Raw genomic sequence first — 23864 nt, forward strand, 5'->3', positions numbered from 1 at the left:
CTCACTAAACAAGTGGCATCACCTAGCCGATTTATCTCTAGATTGACTGAGAAATGTCTCCCTTTCTTCAAAATCTTGAGGCAAATCAAGAATTTCAATTGATCAGAAATGCCGGGTTGCATTTGATGACCTCAAAAAGTACCTCAACTCACCACCACTATATGATCAAAACCAGTTCAAGATGAGGAGTTATATATATATTTGTCTAGTTCTCCTAATGCTGTTAGCTCGGTATTAGTTCGAAAAGATGCAGGAACACAGAAGCCGGTCTACTATACGAACAAGCTGCTGCGGCATGCTGCAACCCGATACACAAAGGCAAAAAAGATGATTTATGCCCTCATTACATTAGTCCGACGTCTTTAATCTTATTTTCAAGCTCATTCAATTGTCGTCCTAACTAATCAACCCTTGAAATCAGTCCTACAATAGCCAAACACCTTAGGTCAGGTAGCAAAATGGACTATTGAACTTAGTAAGCTTGACATTCATTACCAACCTTGGCCAACATTGAAGGCACAGATACTAGCTGACTTCGTCATAAAGTGCACTATTTTTAATGAAGAGCCGATCAAGAAAAGTCCTAAGGAAATTATTGATGACCCGTATTGGGTATTACATGTTGATGGAGATTCAAACTCCAAAAAAAATGGAGTTGGTTTGATTTTAGCCAGTCTTAAAGGTGTCGTCACTGAACATGCCTTGAGATTCAATTTCAACACCTCAAATAATGGTGCTGAGTATGAAGCCTTAACTGTTGAGCTTAAAATGGCAAAGAAGCTCGGGATCAAGAAACTAAATTTTCACTGATTCCCAACTTGTCGTCGGAAAGATACGAGGTCAAGTTGAAGCTAGAGATTCTATAAAGGCTCAATACTTGTAGAATATAAAAGAGCTGTCAAAATGCTTCATAGATCTGGAAGTGCTACAAATCCTAAGATCGGAGAACGTCCGAGCTAATGCCTTGTCACATCTTGCCACATCAGGATTTTCAGAACTCAATCAAAGGATCCTCATTAAATATTTGGAGAAACCTAGCATTGAAGTCCTATCAGTCCTGCAGGTCAGTCATGAGCCGAGCTAAATTAATCCATTGGTCGACTACATCACCAATGAAATTCTGCCAACTGATCCTATAGAAGCAAGAAGAATCGAAAGACAAGCTCCATGGTATGTTCTTTAGGATGATCAATTATACAAAAGATCGTATCTCTTTCTTTACCCCGATGTCTACAACCATCTGAAGTTGATTATGCTATCCGAGAAGTCCATAAGGAAATCTGTAGCAATCACTTAGGGGGCAGGTCATTAACATATAAGGTCATCCGACAAGGTTATTATTAGCCAACCATTCAACAAGATGCAGCTGACCTTATTAATAAATGTAACCGGTGTCAAAGGTATGCCAATATTCAACATCAACCTACTGTCAAGCTCATTTCTATCACAGCACCATGGCCTTTTGCCATCTAGAGAATCGATATCCTTAGACCTTTCCCAATGGCGATAGAGCAGAGGAAGTTTTTAGTGGTAGCTATCGACTACTTCACCAAATGGATGAAAGCAGAACTATTAGCACAAATTACTAAGAAAAAAATACATGACTTTATTTGGAAGTCAATTATTTGTCGCTTTGGTCTACCTCGAGTTATTATCACTGATAATGGACGACAATTTAATAACTCAAAATTTAAGGAATTCTGTATTGAGCTCCATATTAAACAAAGATTCATCTCGGTGAGACATCCGCAATCAAATAGGAAAGCCAAAGTCACCAATCGTATCATCCTTTAAGATTTGAAAACAAGACTTACTGAAGCAAAGGGGGTTTAGGCAGATGAACTCTACAATGTCCTTTAGGCCTAAAGAACTACACCCCGGGGTCCAACCGGGGAGACACCATTCAAGATCACCTTTGGAGCGAAAGCCATGATTCCAATAGAGATTGGCTTACCCACAATCAGAGTGGAACACTTCTCTAAAGAAAGTAATTCAGATCGGCTAAGAGCCAACTTGGACCTATTTGAAGAAACTAGAAAAAGAGCTCGGGTATGCATAGCTACATACAAACAAAGAGTGGCCAAATACTATAATGCTCGAATAAAACCAAAGTTCTTTCATAAAGAAGACCTTGTTCTTCGTCGAGCTAAAGTCTCAAAACCTTCAAAACAAGGAAAGCTTGCTCCAAATTAGGAAAGACCTTATCGGATCATCGAAGTAATTCATCCAGGAGCATATAGAATGAAAAACTTAGATGGTTCAACTATTCCCGCACTTGGAATGCTAAAAATCTCAGAATGTATTATCAATAGATCTTCAATAAAGCTTTTTGATGCATCAATTCTTGTCCAAACGAGATCGGATTATTCGACCAAACAAACGAGGACATCATGAAAATCAATTCTTGTCCAAACGAGGTTCGTAAAATTTTGACCAAACTAGGACGATTTAATGAAAGACCCGATCTCTCATCTAACTACGATGTGGGACATCCGATCTCCAAATTGGACCTCATGAATATCTAACGTGGGATACGCGATCTCCGGATTGGATCTCACAAATATCTAATGTGAGACATCCGATCTCCGGATTGGACCTCACAAATATCTAATATGAGACACTCGATCTCCAGATGGACCTCATAGACATCAACTTAATACATTCGAGTTTCGGCTTGAACTCTCAAATGACGTGCTCTTGAAAGGACAAAAGATACGACACTTCAACTCAAGTTGGAACCCCCTCGACTAAATAGAAGATCTGATCTAATACAACGTCAAACAAAGATACATCTCAACCTCAAAATTATAAACATAGGAATTATTAAGATTGATTCATTCTTAGTTGATCAGTCTGATTTCTAAGGTCAAATCATTTTAATATTATAAGTTGAATACTTATTTAACTTGACTTAACATTTCCTTAACCACATTGGCTTTATGATTAATCTGACCAAGGTCATGCTGGATTTATTTTAAATCAATTTATAAGTTCCCTATAAAGCAACTTGGATCCAGATCGAATTAATGGAGGTCGGATAGACCTGCTAAAAAAAAAGAGAAGAAAGGAGAAAAGAAGGAAAAATGTGAACACATTGGAGAAATATTGATTTCATTGATAAAGATTATGATTACATAAGCCCACATCGGGCTAGTACAAAAGTTTCAAAGAAAGCAAAAAATACATTCAAGATTTAGGAAGATCGGATGAGGAAGGTGGAACTTAGGAAGCTTCGGCCATCGGAGATTCAACAGTTATAACCTCAACTGCTAGGACCTCGGCTATTGGCGGGCAGGCTACTTCGATTGACGGTTGAGGAGCTGCCTCTACTGCAGATTGAGGAGTTACCTTAGTTGAAGGCTAAGGAGCTGCTTCAGCTGCAGGCTAAGGAGCCACCTCAGTTGGAGTAGGAGCTTCAGTAGATGCACCAACCGCCATTTCGGGAACCAATTAACTGATGTCGAAGTTCGGAAGAAGCTTCTTCACCAGGTCCTTATAGTTTTGGAATCCTAAGTCATAAGCTCCCTCAGCAGCTTCGATAACTTCGTCTTGAAAGGCTTCTGAAGCCTTATAATCCTTAACAGCTTTAACATTAGCCTTTTCTTTCTCCTAGTCAGTCTTCTTTTTTAATAATTCCACCCTCCTCGAGTTAGATTCAATAATCCCTTCAGACTCCTTCAACCTAGCTACCAACTCAGGGACCCGATCTGCCTCGGTCCTCGCATCTGCCAGTTTTTCCTCATAATTGTTGACCTTGCATGGCAAGTCCAACATCTTCTGATTTTTTTTCTTTTATTGTGACCAATTTTTCCTGTAATTGTTTCTTCAATTCCTCAGGAACCTTGGCCTCTTTGGCTGCTTTCTCTTCGATCGCTTTTTTGCAAGCTTACTCGGCCTCAAGTCCTTCCAATAGGGACTTCTTATTCTCATAAAACCAAATTAGGTATTCATGCAAAAGTTTGATGTCCAAAGTGACCTGCAGCAAGAAAATAGAAATCAAATCGGTAATTTGCCAATATAAAGAAGAAAAAGAGAAAGATTCACATCAATCAAGCCAGCATAGCCATGATTCAGTAATTGCTCAATTGAGCAATCCCACGTCTATGCCTCTAGATCCCTCTGAGGCATCACCGCACAAAGCAGCTCTCGATCGAGCCACGGTGTCTTAAATAGGGACATTTCAAAAGTGTTAATTGTTAAGCCTTCGGGCAAGGTAGATGATGAAGACGGCAGAGCACTTTCTAGAAGTTTATGTTGTTGCTCCAATGTCCGACCTGATCTTGCCGATGTCGAAGGAGCAGGTGAAGAACTTGCCCTGGGATGAGGAACCTCCCTGGCTGGAGAAGGACGGACCACCTCGACTTCAGACCAATGTGAAGATCTTGGCCCTGGGTCGGCGATCGGAGTAGGAGGGGAAGGATTCACCACTAAAGTAGTTACGGGAGAAGATTGGGGAACTGATCTTGGCTCCGAAGAACTTGCCCCCTAACTCTTCTTGGCGGCAGGTTCATTGCTCGATCCTTGCTTTCGCTTCTTAATCTCCATCATTCTCTTCGGATCGAACTTCATTGCTGCAACAGAAAAGTTCTATTTAAAAAAATGGAAAAAAAGAGAAGAAAGACATCAAACTTACCTTGAGAAGAAATTTGGCTGATGCCTGCATCAAATAAGGCTTGGTCGGTCACCAACTACGATAGCTTCAAAACCTTCATACCAAGCAGCATTGCAAAAGCCTCCTCATCCCCAAGAAGGACTTCATTATGAGAGTTTATTTGAAGCTGAAGTTTACCCCAACTACAATTAAACCCCCAAGATTTATTAGAAGAAACAAAGAAAAAATGGTTTTACTAACTATGAATAGAAGAAGAAAGATTAGAACCGAATTTACATTTTGGCCGAGGTGAAAAATACCACCAGTCTTTTTCATAAGGATATTTCTTCGGGACGAACAGCACCATGAAGAGGAAAATCCTAAGGTTTATGTTTGTAAAGTTACACAAAATAATGAAAAACTATGATCATCCGAATAGCGTTCGGAGTGATCTATGTTGGGTGGACCCTATAGAAATCAAATACACATTATTAAAGAAGGGAGGGAGAGAAAACTGAAGCCAAGATCGAAGTGCCTTATCATAAAAAGCGACAAATTGATCTGGAACATTAGTAACCCTATCATCCTGATCAGGAACGATTGCGTGGAAGTCGTCAGAAATCTGATATTCCATCCTAAGATTTTGAAGGTCAGCATCAAACAAAATGAATTCTTCAGTACCAGGACCGAAGTAATCCAAAAGCCCACGTATCGAAGATTCTGCACGCTGACTTGGATCACCCCGACCTGAAATACCCACTCCGGTGGTGGACCGAGGTAAAGTTTCTACCTCGGGCCCGATTTGGGGCTGGGTTGATCAAGGTACTTGGCCATCCCGACTCTTTTTCCCTATCTTCTTGCAACCTTCAGAAGACATCACCTACCAGAAAATGTCAAACAAAAGAATAGAAAAAGGAAAGAGCACCTAAGGGAAAGAAGCGCAGAAATGAATAGAAAAGGAAAGAAAACCCATAGGAAAAAAGGAAGCAAAAAACTTAAAATAGCCTGGAAACACCGAGGAAAAATGGAGAAAGATCACAGAACCTACGTAATGAATAGGGATGAGAGCTTTCTTCTCCGATTTCGACAGCATTGGCGACAATAAAAGTAGAAGAATACTCTGGCAATACTCCGACAATGCTTCCGCATAGCAAAGAAAGCAAAGTAACAACAAGAGCAGTGAACTGACCTATTTATAAAAGTAGTCAATGGCCCAAATCAACCTCAACCTCGGTAGATCAGTGACATTTGTCAGTAATCGAATGATCCTAAGGGAGGACCGTTCGACGCACCTCTTCCAGATTAAGCCACATAGACCCAATCTGTGTGATACTAGCAACAGCCAATGACATGTTGACAGATGGTAAGCAATTATTTCAGGTACGATCCCCTAAATAATAATGATTTCCTGATTTGTCGAGCCCTCGTGATGATGGGAAGATCTAATGGATCATTTTCAAAACAACATGTCATTTCGTACTTCTAAACAATAAATACCACTGAAATCAATGTACGGCATATTAAAATTTGGCAGCAAAGGTCAAAAATCATTTTCAAATTGACTTCCCACATCCAACATAATAAAAATCAATTCGGATCAAAGAAGTGGAGGGCATCTGTTGATACACCTAACCGATCTCTGGCCACGTGGCAACATCAAAATCAACAATATACCGATCTGCCTCCCTAAAGCATCGCAACTTAAAAGTGACCTTAACTTACTAGCAATACTCAAGACCAGGTCGGGCAAATATCGAGGTCAGAAAAATACCTAGTATCAGATGTCAGATAGATCTCATATTTACATCCAATCAACATCAAAAAGACATCAGATTTTGATCGACCTCCCGTAAACATCGATAAAATCCCTGATCTAACTATTCTCCACGTGGGTCAACCCATGATCTCTCTACAGCTGGCCAATCTATTATAACCAACGACTAAAAACTAGGATGATTATCCAAAACCGCCTAACAAATGAGATCCTCTGAATCAGATAGTTATCAATGGCCCAACAAACTCTATTAATGGTCGAACAAACTCCTCTATATAAAAAAGAGCAAGGGACTCTCCAAAGGTAAGTCAGAACTAAACTCTCAAAGCTGAAACTCTGATGAACCATCAATTCTTCAGTTCCTCCACTGGAAGGAACTTGAATTCTCTCATTCTTCTTCTTCACTCTATTCCTCTTGCTCTCTACTTCTCTTTTTTCCACTATCTGCTCTCGATCTCCAACTGACTTAACCATCTGAGGATCCTGAACCAGAGAATCCCCTTTTGGTTTGTGGACTTCTTTGCAGGTTCAACCGGCAAATTCTGCCACTTCGGTTCGCCACCACACTCTAGCTCGATATTGGACCGACCTCGTCAGCTTCACCCGGAGTATTGCAACAACACTACCCTTATGATCTTTACAACCCATCATCGATTGTTGCCTCACCACCACCTCTCTTCATTATCTAACAACAAACAAAATCCATTGCCTCGTTACCATCCATCCACATCACCTGAATATGCTACCATCAATTGCCACCCTCCTCTCCTCTCCTGCTCTCTTCTTTCTTTTCCTTCACTACATTGCCAAATTAGGTCTGAATTGATCAAATCAAATAAAAGAAGTGTGAGACCTCAGCAAATTGAATTGGCATGGTTTGGGTCAAACCAATTGATCCATGATAATAGAGGTTGATCCAACCTATTGTCACCCTTCCCTTACACTCTTGGATGGCTGAATGTAAAAAAACTAAAAAATGATAAAAAATAGATGAAGGTTGAATGTCAAAGTTAAGGAAGCATTGCATTTTGTTTTTTTTTTTTTATTTTGGTGGGGGTGGGGGTGGGGGGTGGAAAAGGAAAAGTGTCTTTAAGAAAGGCTACAACCAACACTAGAAGCTCATCCCAAATGGACATCAAACACTTTGGATGGCAACATCTTAAATACTAGTACAAAAAGCTGGTACTGGGTTTAGGCTGAAATGGTATAATGTTGGTCGACCCCATAATGATCCATGCCATGAGGATTTGTACCAGTCCCATCCCCAAAATGTTTTTTTTTTATTTTTTTCATTTTTTCAAGTTCTTTTGGATTCTATTTGGATTTTATGTATGATAAGGGTATCACGATGATTTTTTTTGTATTTTTAGTGTTTAAATTCTATTTTTCAATGAGTATGTGATATTCAGGTGTTGATATTGGCACTTATACTCACTGATCAATAGCCAGCAACATCTATAAGAGAACAATGACAAATGCAATACAGTGTTATAAAAAAAAAGTACATAACTTAGTTTATAACTCTGATCCCATATAAAGTGTTGGTAACTCTCGTGTATTAACAACAAGTGCAAGCCTGCTGAAATTTTTTAGACTAAAATTTTATTTATTTTATTTTTAGTAATACTTTAATCAAGAAATATTAATAATTTATAAAAATAAATTATTCATCAATAAAAGAAAAATCACCATGTTGTAGGGTGTTGTCCACCCTATGACGTATCCAAGTTTGAATTTAAAAAAAAAAAAACATGAATTTCCCTAATTTTTCTAGATTTTGCTAATTTTTGGCACAAAAAAGGTCCCTTGCTGGTCTACCTACATCCTCTTCCCATCAAGACCTTCCTCCATTCTCCTTTTGCTTCCGCTGTCTCTCCTCCCCCCCGGGACTCTCTCTCGTTCTCTTTGTCATGGCTTGGATAAAAAGGGCTCAACTTCCTTTCACGATATGCCTATAGGCGTCAAAGGACACCACCATCCCCTCTATCACCCCTACCATGTAATTTTTGAAATAAAAATTCATCCCAATCAAGATGCCTTCAAACCACACAAATCGAGGTCAACACCGAGTGGTATCAACCTATTTCAACCAGGACGCATGATAAGTGTATCAAACTAGATGAACCAGGCTTGTACTGGTCAATATCCACTGGTACTAGTCAATACTGATCAATAAATAAACACAACCAAGATGTCTTAATTTTATATGTTTCAAGAACCTAGGGGCATGCTAGTGCAATAATCTGGCCAAAACAAATACGCAGTCGGTTGTATTATCTTGTTTCAGCCAAGGAATTTAATCAGTACTAGTGCATGCCAACCATATTGTACCATACCATTACCAAATCAATGTGCGGTACAAAGGGTATACCGAGTGTCAACATGCCGAACCAGCTCCCATACCAACCGTTCCAAGATGGTAATAAATTGGTATCGATATAGGGTCAAATATCAAGACGGCATTCCTTGGTTTCAGCCAAGGTCCATCAAACTGGAATCGATACCGTGCCAGCCAGCTGGCGGTATGAGTCAGTACGGATCCGTATCAAACCGGTGCAAACCAACAGAGAAGAGAAGAAATGAACCGAGGAAAAGAGACAAAGAAAGGGGGAGAAAGGAGGGAGGGAAGGAGAGGATAGCTGGAGGAAATGTCGACGGTGGCCACGGGCAAGCCACAAGTGCGCTCGGAGAGCCACCAAAGCCTCTGCTTCCTCTACTAAATCTCGATCAAGAGAGAAAGCGAGGGAAGGAAAAAAAAAGGAAGAAAAGCCGATAGAGAGACTATCAGAGGGCCTTCGGCTGGCCGCTATGGCCGTCGGACGGTGAAATCGTGGGCTGCAGCTCCATGAGCGTGAAACAGACGATCGCCTTTATTTCATGAGATTTTTTTAAGTGAAATCAGTACACCCATTGCTGGCTTCACCGTTTCACCGGTCGTCCTTGTTCCGCGGCCGCAACTCCGCCTATGCCTTTTTCCACCATCCAATGGCCACAGCGGCCATCCGACGGCCTCTCTATCGGGTATGCCTCCTTCCAGTACCGTCATTCCCCCTCTCTCTCTATCTCTCTCGATTACACGTCCTATCAGGCAACACCAAGCCGTGGAGGCCTCCACACCGGCTCTCTAGCGGTGTCGTCCCCTCTTTCCTCTCCTCTCTCTCTTCCTCTCTTTCCCTCTCTCTCGTTCAATATTCCGATTTGGCCGGCTGAACCATCCGATTTGCGGCCGATACAACTCGAAATATCCTGAACCGTCTGGTTCGGGATGGTTCGGCAAACACTGGTTTCAGCAGTATCTAAAACACTATTGGATGTTAAATAATATTTGGTTCTTTGGCTGCATCTCATTTGGCACTTAGTCTTATTTGAGCCTTTTAGGTAAACTAGGCTTCCTATAACAAATATTATTAGTTAAATGTTTATGCAAATTCATTAAAAAAAAGAGCATCTCGATGCACAAGGCTCCCGCCACTGGAAAGTCTAAAGAGGGTCAAATGTATGCAGCCTTACCCCCATTTGTGCAGATTCATCAAAGACAAAAATTCTAAAGAACTGCTTCTTGGTGAGCTTTAATTGTGAGATAGTGGCAGATCCAAAATTTGTCAGAACACGCAATAGCCAAGCAATATAGTGCAAGCAGTGAATAGAGACCAAAGAAAATATAACAATTTATTAATGTTAACATATATAAAAAATAAACAAATAATAAAGGAAAGAATATATTGCAATTACCACTGCCATCAGTACTTTATTGTCATTACTTGGAGAACTCTTATTGTCCATAAGGTAGAAATCAGAAAAAAAAGTCAGCCAGAACAGTCAGGAAACAAGAAAAGGCCTGAAAAATAGCAAGGGCAGAGAGAAAAGGACATGCACACCTATAAGTCTGAGGCGCTGGCTGATGGTAGGAGCATTAAGAAATTCCCATATCTTTGTTTTCTTCTTTTTTGTGTGAAAGTGAAGGAAAAATAAAAGTGGCAAGAAATATAATAAAATAAGAAAAAAACTGAAAAACAGGGGAAGGGGGGAAAGCAACATGTTTGTATGTCACATGGGCTGTTGAGTTGATGCCTTGAGAAAGACACTCATCTTCGTCTTCTACAGACTAGAAACCTCCACCATTTCTTCTTCCTAGGTTTTAGGGAAGGGTCTATTATTGGAAGAGTTTATTTAAGAACTTTCTTTGAGATTTCAAGTAAAAGTGGAGATAGAGTCTGAGTTGTAGAGTGTTCCGTCATAACTCTAATAATCTTAACCATATATCTAAAAGATGGATTGCCAAGTTTAAGGGATGAAATTTCCATAAATACAGTACATAATGGTTGGTAACCACCATTCTGCATCTAGAGGAAATCCTCATAACAGGTACCTCTTGATTTTAGGAATGAATGACTCAATTCCTAAATGCATGTTGGTTCCTAAAGTATGGCATGTTTCTCAGCATGGCATGTTTCTCAGCCATGTTCTTTGGACTCTGATGAATTTTGAAAGTTGCGCCCACCAACATCTCTATCCCTGCAACCAATAAGGTAAATATCCCTACCCACCAACCGGTCCCAAAAACTTAAAGCAGTCCTTCTCTTACCTAAATTTGCTTTTGGAACCAATTTCATCAGGGTTAATGTCAAGATAACAGTAAACCGGAGCATTTGTTAAAGCCTTCTCCTATCGTGCTATGTGGTCGATACCACATTGACTGGAAAAAGCTGGGATTTTTATGTTGAAGTATACAACAAAATATCCTAAGCCTTTAGCAACAGTCTCCCAAAATTTGGCAACATTAAGTTGGCAAGCTGTAGCAAAAATAAGGGCCTATAGAGGCAGTATGATACTTCAATGATCGAGACGAATAGAAGATGAGCAAATTCATAACCGATGGATGCCAAATACCTCATAAAGAACATAGGAGGGCGCTACTACAAGATACTATGAAGTTTATAGAAGTATGCCAGAATGAATGTGTGCATTATGGATGGCAAGAAATCAATATATCCTCAGCAATGTAATGATCGAATGTTCATCACAACAGAGGATACTACAAGTAAGAATAATGAAAATCATGGATAAATATATGGCACAACCATCCATATGCACCCACACAAATGCATACTTTTATTTTATTGAATTTGACGTCTGTCTGTGCCAGGATTTATTCCAGTAGTTCTGCTTGTACACATCATACACCATCATATATAATGTACACTCATGCATGCTCAAGTTAGGAAAGATTCTCCCAGCCACTGGAAAACATCTCAAATAACATGCAAACGTAGTGGATAAAGGTTGACCAAAAAGCATAATCATATATAATATACACTCATGCATGCTCAAGTTAGGAAAGATTCTCCCCACTGGAAATCATCTCAAATAATGTCCAAATGTAGTGGATACAAGTTGTCCAAAAAAGCATATGTACAAAGGCATAACATATTTTATAAACTTTAACTTTCTTGCACCAAAGAGCTTCCCAAAAATGGAGAAAAGATTGACTTTAAGTTAACTTGCTTGCATCAAAGAACTTCCCAAAAATGGAGAAGAGGATTGAGCAAAGAGTGCGCACGCATACATGTATGTATATATGTCTGTGCGCATGCAGGTGCACATCCAGTAAACTGACCTTTCTTGCATCAAAAGACTTCCGAACAATGGAGAATGCTTCTTGAGGTAACATGGCAGCAACCTGCCACAAGAAACATCAGCTCATGAGATGTTTTTGCAGCATAATGAGATAAAGTCCCATAACGTAAACAAAAAAAAGAGGAGTTACCAATGCACTAGATTGCAAAAGATCAAACAAGGTGCGAACTTTTTGTTTCTAGTCCAGCAAACAGACAGGAGATTCCCTTCTGATTGAAATTATCGTATTACATCACCATATATAAAGTGTTAAATTTGGTCCTACATACAGCTATCAAACACATCATGCTCCTGAAATCACCTTGCATGGTGAACCTTGTGATGGTTGTATCACCATAATCACTTATTTTCTACTCCCAAGGTCTCAAATCTCGATTATGCCATACTTCTGATCCCCTTCTTGCACACCATATTCAACGATGCCAACACGAGGTATCATCCAGGTCAGAAAACAAGGAGCAGATATGAGAGACATACTGTATCTCATGGTGCGTTGGTATGTGAACAATACAGATCGATATGTGACTTGTGAGATTCCAAACCTTGGTTACTCCCAAGGTTTAAGTGTTGGCCCACCATGCAGGGCTAGTACAGAATTAGGTCAGCATGGCACCTACTATTTTTTTATTAGTTTATTAATTACAAAAGGACTCTTTTTTCTGCCCTAGACATGGGACAACCCATGCTAGCAGCACTCAAAACCTTGGTTATTCCTAGACATGGCAGTAATGATCTAGAACATAGGAATGACAAAAACCATATTTTGTCAGATACAATTTTAAATAATTTATGTCATGTAGCTCTTGTTTCTGAACTTACAAACTGTCTATTCATAGATTCTTAGTTTCAACCTACTTAAATTGTTATTACTTCATTTAAATGCACAAAAAAACCAAAAAATGCTTATGGAACATATAATTGTTTTGAAAAGCATGACCAGAAATATTCACGTATATCTATAAATGTTAATTTGGACAATGTAAATTAGAATGGCTTTAAAAAAGCATGCAAAAACATAAGGTGATACAAAATACCAATAGAGGAACAAAAAATTATGACAAAAAGTATGCTTCATTTCATTAAGCAGCTTATCCAATTAGGCCTTAAAAAATGAGAATCTTATATGATGATTAATATAGCGGGTATTCAATTACATGATTATAATAAAACTACACAAATTTAAGTGGCAAGAGTAAAGATTTGATGTCTATGATTTTTTTCTTCTCTAAAGTCAAGTTGTTAAAGGTAAAAGAAAAAATCATGCAGGATATTATGTTGGCATCAGTTGAATATTCTTGCAATAGCAATGTCAGTTAGTAGCTAATCAAGAACCAATCGAACTAGCATATTTGTACAAAAGAAAAAAAGAACTAAACTCATAGGAAGACCTTTGCTTGTGTGTTGGAAATAGTGCATAACCTTTCCTTTGTTGGGGGAGAGGAGGGAGGGACTTTTCTAACTTGGATAGCTAAAATTTAATGATTTATTAAAGGAAGCAAATGTCTTACTAGAAAACACTCAGAAGCAAACGCATTCCAAGAATCTTTGGATATGAAATATGTTCCCTGTTGTATACATATTCTTCCTTGCAAGATGCAGCATCTAAGACATGATGGAAGACTTTTGCATTTCTGATTTGTATTACCATTTCAAACATGGCTGCAACCAACCAAAAGGAATGATGTCGGTACCATGGACTGCACCATTCCAAAGAAGCAAAGAGAGAAGATTTGAGGACACCTTCCAGACCATGATAACATTAATTCAAGATAATGACAAAGAAATTCTCTACTAGAGGAAGTGGGAAGAGAATAAAGTACATTACATTTCTAAGAAAGAGTTGCAGCAACCAGTCAAAGAACTTGAAGAATGATGATTCAGTAATAGGAATCAGCAGAATCAACTTACTAAGGAAAGAGGTAATAATGCGTCCAACTTTGATCATTATCATGAAAGGTTTCACAAAAATATTATCTAAATGGAATCTGATAATAAAGACTATAAACAGAGATTGTGGAAGTTTTGGAGAAAATGAACAATGCTTGAAGCAAATTCTTTATATCTTTCAGGAAACTGAAGATCACAATATATGAAAGGATGTTTAAGAAAGAGAAACAGTCCATGCAGAACAGATAGGTTTTATTAAAAGGACATGTGCTTCAAAGAGAACAAAATAACAACATAGAAGCACAATTAAGCCATCAGCATAGATGACAACTAAAAAGGGAACCATCAACCAGGACAAAGTCATGCCTACAAACCAAATCAGAAGCATAGTCTAAAATGGGAGAACCAAGAACTATGAAAGAATGAGCTGGCAGTTGGCAGTCAACAGGTGCAATCAGCTACCAGCACATTTTCTTTTTATTCAGTGGTTATTCACCACCACTCAAGTTCAGACCCGAGATCACTCATTTGGAAAGGAAGGTAGCAACCAGAGAATCAAGAAATTGGAGATCCTTAATCCAAAGAAATATCATCACAAATTCACAATCTTGAAATATGACACTAACTTATCATGGAAAAGTTTGTTATTAACAAAAATTCAAGAGAATTTTTGAAAAATTACAACAACCAAAAATGAAAAATAGAAATTTTGACTTTAGACAGTAGGACCAGCTAAGCATATTTAAATAAAGAAAGGTAAAAGGTAGAAGCTTCATATTTACTTAATCCTCGATCAAATTTTGAAAATGCTGTCTTTCATTAGGTCAAGTTATCACAAGGAAAAAAATCATTGATAAAAGAAGCACATATTATCAGAATTCATCAAGACTAAACAACAGAGGGGGAAAAGGAACCTACAAGAAAAGCCACTTATTTCCACTAACCATTTTCCCAAACAAAACCAATCATTTTCCTGTAACAAACTAGACCAAAAGGATTTTCTTGTCTATAAAGATAGTTTCTTCTAGTGCCCTAGGAAATAGGAAGACCAAAAGGAAAGTTTAGCTTATTAGTGGAGATAATGCATCTACTTGGCTATTGTTGCAGAAGGCACGAACCAATGCACCTACACAACTCTAGAAAAAAGCATTAGATAAACCAAAAAGCAGTACTAAAGGAGATTGTCACCTATCTCAGCAATGGGATTGCATAGAATAGGATGGCTTGCAAGCTATTTTTTCATATCTTACCAGCAATAGTCCATTGGTATTTTTCTGAGCTACTAACCAACATGGAGTAAAGGGGTCATGGAAGGATCAACAAGACCCAAAAATTTTCAAGCATTTCAGAAATTTAAAATAGAGATTAAAGAAACATGGAATATATCATGCAAGTACAGGAAATTTTTATCCAGGCTTCTGTGTAATTGCTTGAAGATTAAGAAATCTTCAGATGGGGGAATTCCTGTATTGCCACTGTTTGATGTTCAGCGTTATACTTAGATTCTATGAAAAGGAATCATAAATCCCTTTGTTCAATCAATTGCATGTTATTTCCCAACTCTAGTTAGATACTCCGGAAGAGCACTGTGTCATAATCATCCAGGCCTTCGAATCTCTTAACTTTTGTTCTAATCAAGCTTTTGTCCATTAAGGAGCATCAAACATCCGGACAAATCATCATGAGATAACGGAATTCTTTCCTACCATTGAAGGGGGAAGATGATATCAGTGCAACAAGAAAGTGCACATTTTAAAAATAACAGCATAGATTTAAACGTACATGTCACAGATCTTTTGGTGCAAAAACAAAAAGCAGTAAGAAGCAGTAGTCTTGCCTTATAAAAAGAAAGCCTACAGACAGTACAACTATGCTCTTAACCTGAAAAAGGCACAAATGCATAATATAACAAATTACCCTTTCTCCTTGGACCAAGCCAAGGCTAACAACTGACCTTCCAGTCCTCGAATTATGACTTCTCCAAGCAAGTTTAAAGAATCAGATTTCCGTCACGGTATAATGTATGCTTTCAATATCGTAGTCAAAATATAATATCCGGATATAAGCTCTAGATTAATCTGTTCTAGTCTGCTCAAAATGCTAACAAGACCAGATATCCCCTGTTTGACTAAGTTCTGTTAGATTTAGAAAGATCATTTTTTTGAAAAGTACTAATTTAAAGTATCCTCAGATACATCTCAAAATGCTAACAAGACCAGATATCCCCTGTTCGACTAAGTTCTGTTAGAGTTAGAGAGATCATTTTTTTGAAAAGTACTAATTTAAAGTATCGTCATACACATCCATTTTCTGCATTATTTGATGATTATGTTGAATTTTTTTAAATAAAATCATAAAATAAGGCCATAATCCAGAAAAACCCAAAATTGTTATTCACCAATGGATTACTTAGCTTCCAATTATGCTCCTTTACATCATACATACAAAGAATGTAGAAGAGCCAGAATTACCGGGAATTCGAGGACCTTGGCAATGGCCTCAAGAAGAGGAAGGGAGACCCCAATGAAATCCTTTCCAGGGTCCTTGTGGGCGGGGACGCCGAGCTTGGAGAGCCTCCAGAACCCCTCGGCGCGGTTCTTGATGTTATTCTGGAGGAGTGTTTCGTTCACTCTCCGGAGCTTCTTCTTCTCGGACGGGTACCTCTGCTTCCCGGTCCGCTTCGCGCACCGAATCGCGAGGCTTCTACAAGGAGACAACATGGGTTTCGGAGCGTTAAAATTAGGGTAGGGGTTCGGCTGCGAAGGGTAGAGGGGGAGGGGCGGGAACTTGACGGCCGTGGCCATATTTGGAGGAGGCGGCAGCTGGCGATAAGCGTTGCTTGCGGATATGTTACGGAAAATGATGGTGTCACCGTCTGCGAGAAGGCTGCAAATGGAGTTGTGATCCAACCTGACCGGACCCAACCTGTTTTTGAAGACCCGTGGGATCGCGTGGGGTTCCAACATTACACCCATTTCACATTTCACCATATAGGCCTATTTTAGATCTCCACCTTGGTCACCAAACTCTACCGGAATTGAATTCACCCAAGAGGAGTATTAAAAAGTCATTCCTTTTTCTCCTCTATTTAAAAAAGTGATCAAATTAATCTCACTATATTCAGATGTTAAGATACACTTTTTGATTTTTGATTTTTAATTTTTAAAAAATATTTTTAATTTTTTTTTATTTTTACTATTAAGTAAAAATAAAAAAATAAAAAGTATTTTTGGTAACTACGTTACAATAAAGCAAAAAGCAACGTTTGGAGATGACAGGTGAAAAGCTCGATGAGGGAGAAGGATTCAGGAAGAGAGAGAGAAGAAGATAGGGAGATGAAGAGCTCGACGAGGGAGAAAGATTTGGGTTCTTTACTTTTTGGTTTGGTGTTTTAGACGTACGGAAGCAAAAAAAAGTAGAAAAGTAAGTTTTAGAAAGTAAAAAATTTTTACTTTGCATATAAAGTAATTATTTTTTACTTTTTATTTTTTATGATATTATCAAATATTATTTTTTGATTTTTATTTTTTAAAAATTAAAAAATAAAAAAATATTTTTTTAATGGCTAACCAAACGCACCCTTAACTTTTTGAAATAAATTGTAGTTCTAAATAAACATTAATTTATAGAGTCATGTTTGACTCGACCTATTTGCAGTCTTGGTGAGGACAAAAAAATTAGTAGATTTTTTTTTTTTAATTATTTTTTTTGAAAAGGTTATTTATATTAGAACAGTGCTATGGTAGAAAGAAATCGCACGTCAATGTCTTTGCTTCCTTTTATTGCACATTTCATGAACCTGATTTAATAGGGAAAGGGAAAAAAGACACCACATTACTAGAGTGATTTTATGTTTTTTAACAAAGTAAAAATTTCAATTTACTAAAGCATTTCTACTTATATTATGCATTGACAATAATAACTAGCCCTATGGGTGCCCCCTTAAGCCTCTTTCACAGTAAGCTAGTTGATCCAAAATTTGATCGAAATCTCTTGAAATTTGAGCAACTTGAGAAGAAAGAAAGAAAGGCACACAAGCTAGTATAGCGTGAAGAACATGATGATACTGGGTGCCGATAGTTTTAGTATATAATTGTTAAGGTATTGTCTTCTAGCCAAACATGGTGGTGAGGGAGTCATCAAGTCACGAACGAAGGGCTTTCTAAGCTACTCTATACTCTGCATTAGTAAAGAAAACTACTTTACACACTCAAAGCCAAAGCACCATAGACAATATCTCTATAGTCCTATACAAAGAAGCTGATATTTATCGTCCTACCTTGGTGGTTGTAGGAGGCATCGAAATTGACATTAAAGACCTCATGCGGGGGTAGGGTAGCCAAATAGAAGGTAGATGATAGGCCTAGGGAAGGCCAACTACCGCAATGCACTAGGCTTAAGGTTTTATTACCGGATAGTTTGCAAGTAGAAAAAGAATTCATCATCATGCAACAATATCATGTGAGTTAATAAATATGGATAAGACCTTAGGCCCCGTTTGGGATTGGTGTTCAAGTCATCTTACTATTGATACCTAATTTTTAGAAATTGCTAATAATTACATAAAATTAGATATATAACTAATTTAAAATTTTAATATAAGATAAATTAGAAAAAATAATTAAGAAAGAAGATATACTTGAAACAAGTTATGTGAACATACTACCCTAAGAACGAATTTCATCTCCTAATGCCAGCTCATGATGTGATCATCCCTAAGATACAATGAACCCACTCAACTCAAAACCTCCTACCATGATTGCTTGGAGAACATCTGACCCAATAGACTCCTTTAGTTACCCAAGAAGGAGAGTAAGAAGAGCTTAGAAAAATTGAAAAAGAAAAAGAAGGAGAGTAATCTAATGACTCCTACATGTTATACATGTGGGAAAAGAGTGCATCATGCTTTTGAATTCCAACATGAAATAAAAAATCTTGGACCTGGTCTCTCATTGGAGATCTAGGTATATCCCAAGAGACCAACAACCTATAGCCCTTTGTCTCATTGTTGCTTTGTTTTGGTACTATTGGTGTGAAAGAAACTCTAGGATGTTTCTAAACAAGTGTTCCTCCTCCTCTATTGCAATTAAAGCTCTCAATCTATACAAGGATTAGTTGATTTTTTATTCTCAAAAGGACGTGTCAGTTTTCTCTAAGTTGTGGCATAATATCAAGGGATTTTAGAAGTTGTTGTAATTTATTCCCTATTCTTTTCGATGTTGATTCTATTTTAAAGGATAGTTTCTGGATAGGGTGAGGCTGAGATTGGTAATCTCTAGATTCTAATCCTTCTCCATTCTGGACATGATGGTTCACTTTTCCTTTTTTTGATCAAAAGTGTTGTTGACTGATGTTCCCCTTTTCCTCTAAACCAACTTCTGAAACTATTTTTACTCACTTATGCTTTGGGATGATGATGAAAACCTCACAACACTCTGTACATTTGCAGCTCCTGTGCTCTTTTATCTGATCTCTCTTCTAAATCTTGTTCAGCTCTATTTCTACTATTGGAATGATGATAAAGAAGCTTTGCAATACTCTATGGTTTTTGCTTGAGACTCCCATGTATTGTTGGTGGCTAAGAATATCCCTTTCTACCATTGTCCCTCAATTGAAATTCTCTTCTAATTCCTGAATTTTTTATTTTCATTTTGATTTTTTTTCTTCTTTTTTTAGCAAGCCCCTTCCTTTTATTGGATGTGTTTGTTAATCTATATATTCTGCTTATTTGTAAATTTTACTCTTATGTTAATAAATCCAGTGACTGATAGTGATATGCTATTAGTCTCCATCTTTCTCAAAAAAAAAAAAAAAATCCCACATGAATACCCCGTCACTGGAGTCCATCTTGTTAATGCAAATGTTGAATGGGATGGCAAGCAATAATTTAAGTCTCGATGGGATGGGGGCCGTCTCAGCCATCCCATCCCATTCTTTTGGGATTCTGGCACCAAGGATGGGTGCGGAATTCCGAAACACATTTTTGACCTCTGTCCCAGCTATCCTATCTTTATCTCGATCAGATCAAATGTCGGCACAGCTGTCCCGATCATATCTTAATTTTTTTTGGTTGCCAAATGCTGATGATACTTCGAACAAGCCATTCATTGCTAGAGAGAAGAAGAATGAAGAAGGGAGTACTAACTTCTTCTTTTTTCCACTGGTGCATCGGCATCGGCGTCGGTGCCGGAGGGAGCATAGTCTTCTCCCTTCGATTCTGATTTTTTAAAAGTAGAGTATGCTGAGAGGGAGGACAGCTCGAGAAGGAGAAGGGAAGAGAGAGGAGAGAGAGGAGGAAAGCTATCAGATTTTTCGATGAGGAGACAAGTCAATCGAGAGGGAGGAGGGAGCAGAGAGGATTGGAGGGGAAGGAAAAGGGCTTGGGGCCTTCGGACTCTGATATGAAATTTTCTCCCTCGATGCCATCCATGAAGGAAAAAATTTGATTCAGATCGGATCGCCATGATGCATCTGAATAGATTCCTATTCTAAAATTTTCATAATCCTTATGATTACCTGATATGCAGTGGAGATGGGATCAAGATCCTCAAAGATTTTTTGAATCAGATGCCTCACAAGATCTGAAACGTAGACCTTCTACTTCGCATGCACGCCAGGCACCGCAGGAAAGAGGGATGAAGATCTTTGCGCCTAGTCTTCAGGAGGGTAGCAAGGGATGGAAGATATCTGATCTCCATGCCTTAGGAACTCCTTGGATGGGATCCTCATGCCAAGAACCAGAATGCCAAGAACCCTCCATGCCAAGAAGAAAGGACACCTCCTTTTGTCGCACACACCTCTCTTATTTCATACTGAAATTAGATGTTATGTTCCACATGAATAAGAGGCCACCTCTTTTATAGATGATGCCTAAGATTATCTAACTAAATACTTAATTGGTTGGGAGTCTATTCAAATCAAATTCAAATAGGTTCTAATCCTTATCCAACTAAGAAATCAAGGGGAGAAAGGATTGAAGCCAATATTGGCGCGCTCACTATCTTACGCACGCACACAAGAGGAGGGGCGGAAAAACCAGCACCCCCTCTTTCTCTTGGTCAGCCAATATGAGAGAGAGTCTCAGGTATTTTGGACTCTATGGATCTAATCCATATTAGGCTCAATTCGAATCCAATTCGAACTAAATTCGAATAGACTGTCAATCCCAATCGGATTAAGATTCAGGTCCAAGTCTAATTTAAATTTTTAACCCAATTAGCCTTAATTAAATTAAACCTAATTAAATTAGATCTAATATGAAATAATCAGTACTTAAATTCAATGTCTCATAAACCCCTTGAATCATAGATCAGATCATTATCATCTTTGGAATTAAACCTGCACCTCATGTCCAGTGCTTGCTGGACATAGTCAACTATTTAATCCCATATGATCTCTAACTTAATTCTCAATTAAGCTAATCTATTTATTCAATCAAGTCATATACTTTTAAATTAAATATATAGATATTAGGTCAATTCTTTCCTACATTGTTTGACTTTGTGCGTGATTCTATAGGATCGAATACTAAGCTGGTAGTAAAAAAATTATTTTCTATACTAATCAAAGTTACCATCTAACAATGATTTTCGATGTCCAGATAGGTCGAATATTTGCAAAGCAATATTCAAGAACCTAGATGTATGGCTACCATATAATTCATCCCTTTAATCCTGAATGCTTAGGACGACCTAGGATTTGCTGTCAACCCTAAATGTATCATCCATATTGTATTTCAACCTTTCAAATCTATCACATAGACTATCCTGATCAAGATTTTACTAAATTAAAATAGAGTGATGCATTATCTCCTATAATCCGGAGAAATCAATTTTATCTTGATCCACGCACATACTTCATAAGTATTTGACTATATCCAGTAGCATTCCGTCACTAATTAGAAATGCAGATAGGCTAGCATTAAAGTACAATGAGTTGCTTGCAAGTTACCATAGTGATCTTAGGTTTGAAAGATACTTATGTCCATACCCTTCACAAGCTATCTTTGACAGCAGAGTGCTCAGCAGGTGAGTCACTTGTTCAGTGATGATGTACACTTATATCTCACTTATATACCATACTAGTATCTTCACACTTCTTGATTACGAGGACTAACAACCTATATGGCACACAATGATCTATACTTGACAAACGTCATTATCCTATTAATGACGTATCATTTGTTCACGAATATATTTGAGAACTATTCGATAAATTCTACTTTATCGATTGTATTATAGTTCTAAGGACTTCATCATAAAACTAAGAGTTCTATAAAGAAGATGTCAATATAATGAACATGCCAAAATAACTTTTATTCATTGATTTATAATTCATATACAAAGCTTAATTGTTTACAATAAGGCAATTGGCTTTAGGACATAATTTCTAACAACTCTCACTTGGACTAAAGCTAATTGGAGTAGTATCTTATACTCATCTTCTACTTATGATCATCGAACTCTTTGATCACGAGAGCTTTAGTGAAGGGATCAGTCGGATTCTTCTTTTCATCAATCTTCTGCAGCTCGATGTCATCTCGATCCATGATCTCACAGATAAGATGATAACATCGCAGAATGTGTTTGATTCTATAATAGAACTTGGATTCCTTAGCTTTAGCTATGGCTCCAGTACTATCACAATATAGTAAAACTAGACTATCAATAGAGAGAACCACCCCAAGTTCATTGATAAACTTCCTTAATCAAACAACCTCCTTTGCAGCATCGGATGTTGCAATATATTCTACTTCGTATACAGAGTCAACCACTATGTGTTGTTTGAAATTCTTCCAGCATATGACTCCTCCATTCAAGGTGAAGCTATAGCCCAACACACTTTTACTGTCATCATGATCTGACTGAAAACTGAAATCAATATATCCGACAAGTTTCAAATCAGTATCTCTATAGATAAGCCATAGGTCCTTAGTATTTTTTAAATACTTTAAGATTGTCTTTACAATCTTTCAATAATTTTTATTCCGATCAGACTGGTACCTACTCAGTATCTCTAGTGAGTATGCCACATCCGACCTCGCATATGTCATGACGTATATGATAGATCCCATTGTCGAGGCATATGGGATTCTACTCATACGCTCTTTCTTTTAAGGGATTGTTGGATAATCCTTCTTAGAGAGAGTAATTCCACGGCCTATCAGAAGATAGCATTTTTTAAAATTATCCATATTGAATCATTTCAATATGGTGTCTATGTAGGTGGATTGGGACAATCCAAGCAACCTTCTTGATTTATCTCTATAGATCTTCATTCCTAGGATGTAAGATGTTTCTCCTAAATTTTTTATGAAGAACTGTGACGACAGCCATAACTTTACACTTTATAAAATAAAAATATTATTTCTTATTAAAAGTATGTCATCTACATATAATATAAGAAAAATGATTATAGAATCGTTAGTCCATTTGTAGATGCAAGGCTCTTCTTTGCTTTTAACAAAGCCATACATTTTGATCGTCTTATCAAAATGCATGTTCCAACTCCTGGATGTTTGCTTCATTCCATAAATAGATCTGTTTAGCTTGCACACTTTAGATTCGTCTGTGGATGTGAACCCTTAAGGTTGTATCATATACACCTCTTCTTCCAGCTTTCCATTCAGAAAAATAGTTTTGACATCCATTTATCAGATCTCCCAATCTAAGTATATTGCTATTGCAAGCATAATCTAAATAGACTTGAGTAATATCACAAGAGAGAATGTCTCATCATAGTCAATACTATAACGTTGATGATATCCCTTAGCAATTAGATGGGCTTTATAGGTCTGTACCTTCCCATCCGCTTCTCTTTTCCTTTTGAAAATCTATTTACACCCTATGGGTTTAATTCCTTTAGGTAGATCAACAAATGTCCATACACCATTGATCTCCATGGACTCCATCTCGAATTTCATGGTATCAAGCCATTTCTCAGAGTCAGACCTTTGTATGGCATCCATATAGGTGA

At 37.8% G+C, this 23864-nt stretch overlaps 1 protein-coding gene across 1 annotated transcript in view; it reads right to left on the minus strand.

Moving 5' to 3' along the window:
* LOC105034784 (uncharacterized) overlaps window positions 1-16754 on the minus strand; it is a 77207-nt gene extending 60453 nt beyond the window's left edge. The window contains exons 1-2 of the mRNA XM_010910062.4: window positions 16361-16754; window positions 11983-12045 (exon numbers count right to left, since the gene is read on the minus strand). Of these exons, the coding sequence (XP_010908364.1) occupies window positions 11983-12045; window positions 16361-16693 (396 nt within the window). The 5' untranslated portion in view covers window positions 16694-16754. The remainder of the gene's footprint in view (window positions 1-11982; window positions 12046-16360) is intronic.
* Window positions 16755-23864: the final 7110 nt, after the last annotated feature.

The sequence above is a fragment of the Elaeis guineensis genome, chromosome 1 (genome assembly GCF_000442705.2).
Source record: "Elaeis guineensis isolate ETL-2024a chromosome 1, EG11, whole genome shotgun sequence".
Lineage (NCBI taxonomy): Eukaryota > Viridiplantae > Streptophyta > Magnoliopsida > Arecales > Arecaceae > Elaeis > Elaeis guineensis.